Here is a 6361-nt window from a genome sequence, read left to right on the forward strand (position 1 = left end):
GTAAGAGTAATGAGAAAGGGGGAATTGAAGTATTAAGAATTAGGGTAACTCTAGCGTAAAGAGGTTTGAGATCACATTCTTGATCTCGAGGTTAGGGGTTTCCTCAAAAACCCACGTATTCTCTCATCCTTCATTGATCTTCTTCTTCCCCATGCCTTCCTACTATCCCTACAGTAATGCCTGGGAGACCCGTAATCCGTGGCAAAATCCCAGATCCTCCCAAAGAATCCTTGTGTCAGATCTGGGACCGTAACAACTGGTATCAGAGCAGGAACACAATGAGCTATTCATTTTTCCCAAAAGGATGGATTATTCTAGACAAGGTATACGATTTAATGGAAAGTATGCAAAGATATGGGAAAAATACGTGCATCGTTTGAATCTTCCATTGAAATTGTTGCAATTGAAGTTTCTACAATTCCCATTGAAATTGATGCAATTGAAGTTTCTACAATTCCCATTGAAATTGCTGCAATTGAAGTTTCTACAATTAAGAGGGCTGCCACAGTCGATGCTGGCTCGGATAGGCAGGAGATTCAAGCAATCAGAGACCTCTCTGTATCTCCGGCGGCGGCGACCTCCGAATTTTGGGATTCAGAAATTCCAAAAACGGAAGGGTATTCAACATACCCTTCGTCAGAAAATCGAGAATGGGAAATCTCCAAGCAGGAAACTCCAGCGATGGCCCCGTCAAAATTGATTTCCGGATCACGAAAATCTGACAAGCAAGACCCTGAACTTCCGAAATCGAAGTCGATATCAACTCCGAAACCAGCCTCAACACTTCCGAAATCAGACGGCGGGACATCAGATATTAGGACATTGTTAGGATCCTCACGAGTCATGGATCTTGTCACCCTCCTCTCTTCTCTTCCTCCCATTGCTTGCTTGACGTAGGGATAGATTGATGGAGTGATGTAAAGAAGAAATTTGGAAAGGGGATTTGGGGAAAAAGGGGGAGAGCTTGAAGGAGCTCTCAACCTGTTACTCTAATTTACTCTAGGCTAATTTGATAATTCAGTAGCTACCTTTCATTAACCTAGCCGTCCCCTTAAATAGGGTTGAGGACGCCAAATACAATTCAGACCCTTGGGTCACTGGTTCAAGCTAAATAAATTACAAACCAAACCAAACCAAACCAAAATCAATTACATGAAAATTGAAAACCACATTAATTAATTCCTACACCTGCTGGTAACTCGTGATGCTATTGAGTCCATAACATCACCCCCCTCCTGGAGAAAGCGTTTGTCCTCAAGCTCGAAGGAAGGGTAGAGAAGACGAAATGCTGATTATGGCTCCCATGTAGTGTCACTGGGGTCTGCATCTGCCCACTATACGAGAATTTCCCAATAGCCTTGAACGTGGCGTGCCTGCAATACTTGAGCTGGAGTAGAAAGGACACGGCCTTCATGGAGTGGTGGCAGAGGGGTGTGCAGCAAGGGAGAGTCGCCCTGGGCTTCAGTTGGGATACGTGAAATACATTATGTATCTTTGCCTCGGGTGGTAGCTGCAAGCGGTAGGCCATTGGGCCAATGCGGTCCAACACCTGAAATGGACCATGATATTTCGGAGAAAGCTTGTGGCGCTTGGAGGCAGTCAGTGATAGTTGGTGGTAGTGTTGGAGCTTCACACATAATCTCCTGGGGAATAATATACCTCTCAGTGTTTCTTATCATATTAGAACTTCATAGAGTGTTGGGCCTCCTGGAGATGAGTACGCACCTTAGTGAGCATAGCGTCTCTTTCAGCTAACTCTTGGTCCAAAGTGGCGACTTTGGAAACCCCTGGTTCATAGGATAACAAATGAGGTGGATCTCTGCCATAAACTACCCTGAAAGGAGTAGTTCCCAGTGCGTTGTGGTAAGAGGTGTTATAGCAAAATTCTGCCCAGGAAAGCCACTTAACCCACGGTTTAGGTGAGTCCCCCAAAAAATAGCGAATATACATTTCGATCGTGCGATTGACAACCTCGGTTTGTCTGTCAGTCTATGGATGATATGCAGAAGAGAATGCCAATTTGGTGCCATGTAACTTGAATAATTCTTTCCAAAAGGTACTGGTAAAAATGGCATCCCTGTCACTGATAATGGATGCTGGAATCCCGTGTAATCGGACAATGTGGTCCATAAATAACTGAGCTACATGAGTAGTAGTATAAGGATGCACCAAAGAAATGAAGTGAGCATATTTTGAAAAACGGTCAACCACAACGATTATCACGGATTTACCTGATGAAGTTGGAAGGCCATCAATGAAGTCCATGGAAATGTCGGACCAGATTTGAGACGGTAGTTGCATAGGTTGTAGTAAGCCGGCAGGACTTAAAGATTTGGCCTTGCTTCGTTGACAAATCTGACAAGCAGCTATATAATCAACAATCGTGCTCTTCCCTCCAATAAAATTCCCGACTTATTCGAAAATATGTTTTCTGTCAACCCTCATGTGTGCTATCATGGAAAGAGGACAGAATGGTGTGAAGAAGTGGGGACGTGTGATGCATAAAAATCTTGTTTTTGAATAGGTTAAGACGATCCTGAATCGTCCAATGACTAGCTATTGTCCCTTGCTGAATATCCTGATATAATGAAATAAGTTCTGGATATTGATGTGTCTCCTCTCGAATAGAATCCAACAAAAGTGAGCATGGGTGGCTGAGAGCATAAACGTGTGGTTCTGGAATGTCCCGACAAGACAAAGCGTCAACCCCCAAATTCAAACTGCCTGGCTTATATTGAACTATAAAATCGAAGCCCATGAGTTTACTCAACCAGTGCTGTTGCGGTGATGTGGTGAGGCGTTGCTCAAGAAGATACTTGAGGCTGCAATGATCTGTAGGAATCAGAAATGGTCATCCCCAGAGATAAGGCCACCAATGTTGGATAGCCTTGGCTAACCCAATCAGTTCCCTCTCATATGCAGCTAACTTGTCGTGGTGTTGTCCCAACTGGAGGCTGAAATAAGCGATGGGATGTCCCAATTGCTGTAACACTGCACCAATACTTCCTCCAGATGCATCACATTCCACCACAAAGGATTCATCAAAATCTGGTAGCTGTAGCACAGGCGCTGAGGCTAAGGCCTCCTTTAACTGCTGAAAGGCCTGAGCCGCTGAGGAAGACCAAGTGAATGCATGTTTCTTGAGAAGGTTGTTGAGTGGTGCTGCTATCTGGCCATAAGTACGGATAAATTTTCTGTAATATCCCTCTAGGCTCAAAAACCCCCTTAATGCGGTAAGGGAGGTGGGAGGAGGCCAATCTGTGACGGCTTGTATCTTACTCTGGTCAACCTTCACACCCACTACTGATATAACGTGGCCCATATATGCCACTTCTGAAGTGCCCACAGAACATTTGGATTTATTCAAAACCAAATGATGGGAGCATAGAATGGTAAATACCTAATGGAGGTATTGGAGATGTTCGTCCCAAGTTTTGCTATAGACCAAGATGTCATAAAAAAATACTAACACATATTTCCTTAGAAGTGAGGAAAATACCTCATTCATGAGGGCTTGAAAGGTGGAGGGCGCATTGGAGAGACCAAAGGGCATGACAAGGAACTCGAAATGACCATGGGGCGTGAGGAACGCAGTCTTCTCCACATCTATAGGGTGAACTCTAATTTGATGATAGCCCAATTTCAAATCTAACTTGGTAAAAATGGTAGCACCATGTAACTCATCCAGCAACTCGTTCACCACTGGGATGGGGAACTTGTCTTTAATTGTATGCAAATTGAGTTGCCTGTAGTCGACACAAAACCTTCATGATTTATCCTTTTTGCGGACCAGTAAAACAGGGGATGAGAAGTGAGACCTAACGGGCAGGATAACTCCCTGAGCGAGCATATTTAGGCATTGTCTTTCGATTTCATCTTTCATTATATGTGGGTAACGATAAAGACACACCACCACTGGATCGGTTCCCAACTTCAAACGAATGCGGTGATCACAGTGACGCACTGGTGGTAGACCAGTAGGGTCATTAAATAAATCCGCAAATGCTGTAAGTAATGGAGATAACTTACAATCACCAGTGCTCTGAATCTGGAAAGTGTGAAGTGTGTTGTTATGGTCTTGGGTTAAGTACCTATGTCTTTCGCTCCTAACAAGCCGGTCTTTTGGGTAGTATTGGCTAGGTGCTTAACATTTGGTATCAGAGTGGGCTCCCACGTCGCAAGTTCGAGTCCCGGGGCACGCAAAGGCTGGATTAAAATTATTGGTAGGTTCAAAAGGGGTGACCTAGCGGAGAGGGCGACCTGGAGAACTGCGAAGAGGCACTAGGAGTAGGCCACTGCTAGAGTAGGCCACCGGGTTGGGCTAGTGTCGTTGCGCCACCGTGGTCGTCGGCTCGCGAAGGTGGGGTGTGATGTTATGGTCTTGGGTTAAGTACCTATGTTTTCCGCTTTAACAGGTCGGTCGTTTGGGTAGTATTGGCTAGGTGCTTAACATGTGTTGGGCATTTGTGCCTTAATACCCTGCAATGTAATCTAGCCCTGTTGTGCAGTAAATGTCATAGTCCGATCCTGAAAATCCCACAATATAGGGCCTAATAGCTAAAGCCATTTTACCCCAAGCACCAAATCAAATCCTGCTAAAGGAATGACCAGTAAGTTAGCCTTAAATGAATTTCCCTCAATAGTAAAAGGGGTGGCTGTGCATAACCCCACACTGGAAATTTTAGCCCCATTGGCCACTGAAACCGAGAGACCCTTTTGCTATTGGATTTCTAATCCCAATTGTTTCGCTGCAGGCTCATTGATAAAATTATGTGTGCTGCCAGAATCAACTAAAGTAAGTAACTGGAGATGGTGTAACTTGGCCTTTACCTGCATGGTATTAGAACAACGCAGGCCATGCATGTCATGGAGGGAGAGCTATGGGTCTTGCTATTCCTCTTCAGCAATATCAGCTTCAGGAAGCACTTCTGGACATTCTTCTCAAAGTTCTATACTGAATAATCTTTTGCTGGTATGTCCTGGGAGAAATTGTTCATCACAATTAAAACAGAGGCCCTTGGCCTTTCTTGCATCCATTTCTTGTTTAGTCAAGAATTTACGTGGAGGATTGGGGGGGGGGGAACTCTTGTAGACTGCTCTGCACGGTTAGGGGCAGAAGAGCCAAAACGTGGCCCAGGTGCAGTACCCGGTAGTCTATTGGTCCAAAAGGGTTTTCGACCTAATGATTCCCTTAGAACTCTTTGTTTCTATTCCACAGCCCTGGCATAATTCATGGTTGTTATGCACGCAATAACATTATTATTTTAGTATTTTCTTTAATTTACTTTATTTATTTCAGTTTTAGGCCACATGGGTATTTTGGAATATTTTATTTATAGGGGTATTTTTGTAATATTTTATCTTAAACCCTAACAGGGTGAACCCTATTTAAGGGGTATGATTAATGAGAAACAAAAGCATTGAAGTATTAAGAATTAGGTTAAATCTAGTGTAAAGAGGTTAGATCCGAGGTTAGGGTTTTTCTCTAAAACCCACGTATTCTTTCATCCTCCATTGATCTTCATCTTCCCTATGTCTTCCTACTACCCCTATGATAATGCTTGGAAGACCTGTAAGCTCAGCTGGCAAGCATGTTTAAAATTTAGTCAATCCTGAGTCGAATGGACATTTTAGTAGTTATAGAAGCACATGAGCGCTTCATCGAGCAGGTGGTAGGCGGCCAACGTGACCTTGTCCACATCCAACGTTTGTTGATGATAGAAAAATTGCTCACATTTCGTGAACCAAAGTAAAGGATCCTTTGATCCATCATAGGTAGGAAAATTGAGTTTAAAGTACCTGGGAACCGTAGTTGGTCCCTGTGCATGAGCAGCCACAGGAATAGTTTGTGGGCGCAGTGGTGGGGATGGTGGTGGCGTGAAGTGTGAGTGGTGTGCTGCCGGTGGTTGAGAGTTTGTTGCTGGTGGTGGCGCTGGCGATTGAAGTGCTGCAAGTTGGCGGATGACGGTTTGGAGAGAAGTTTCCAGCGTGTGCAATGAATTATTGATGTTAGTAATTTCAGCACCTCGATGCGTGGATCTTTGTTGAAGATCTGAAAGAGCTTGACGTATGTCCTCTGGAGAAGAGGAGTCACCGAGGGTGGACCTGTCTGATACCACGTTGTTAGAATCCTCACGAGCCATGGATCTTGTCACCCTCCTCTCTTCTCTTCCTTCCATTGCTTGCTTGATGTAGGGATAGATTGATGGAGTGATGTAAAGAAGAAATTCGGAAAGGGGATTTGGGGAAAAAGGGGGAGAGCTTGAAGGAGCTCTCGACCTGTTACTCTAATTTACTCTAGGCTAATTTGATAATTCAATCGCTACCTTTCATTAACCTAGCCGTCCCCTTAGATAGGGTT

At 44.2% G+C, this 6361-nt stretch overlaps 1 protein-coding gene across 1 annotated transcript; it reads right to left on the reverse strand.

Annotated features, from left to right (window-relative positions):
* Nucleotides 1–2851: 2851 nt before the first annotated feature.
* On the reverse strand, nucleotides 2852–3322 carry LOC137947726 (uncharacterized mitochondrial protein AtMg00860-like). Its single transcript, XM_068793497.1, has one exon. It carries the CDS (start codon nucleotides 3320–3322, stop codon nucleotides 2852–2854), a length of 471 nt encoding a protein of 156 aa, XP_068649598.1.
* Between the last annotated feature and the right edge of the window lie 3039 nt (nucleotides 3323–6361).

This window comes from Aristolochia californica, unplaced genomic scaffold (genome assembly GCF_029961685.1).
Source record: "Aristolochia californica isolate CCGP_79_NKW_82.1479 unplaced genomic scaffold, dmAriCali1.0.hap1 SCAF_13, whole genome shotgun sequence".
NCBI lineage: Eukaryota > Viridiplantae > Streptophyta > Magnoliopsida > Piperales > Aristolochiaceae > Aristolochia > Aristolochia californica.

Bases quoted from the DNA above. Each gene is read 5' to 3' on its own strand.
- LOC137947726 (XM_068793497.1), bottom strand. From the start codon at position 3,322: ATGGGCCACGTTATATCAGTAGTGGGTGTGAAGGTTGACCAGAGTAAG.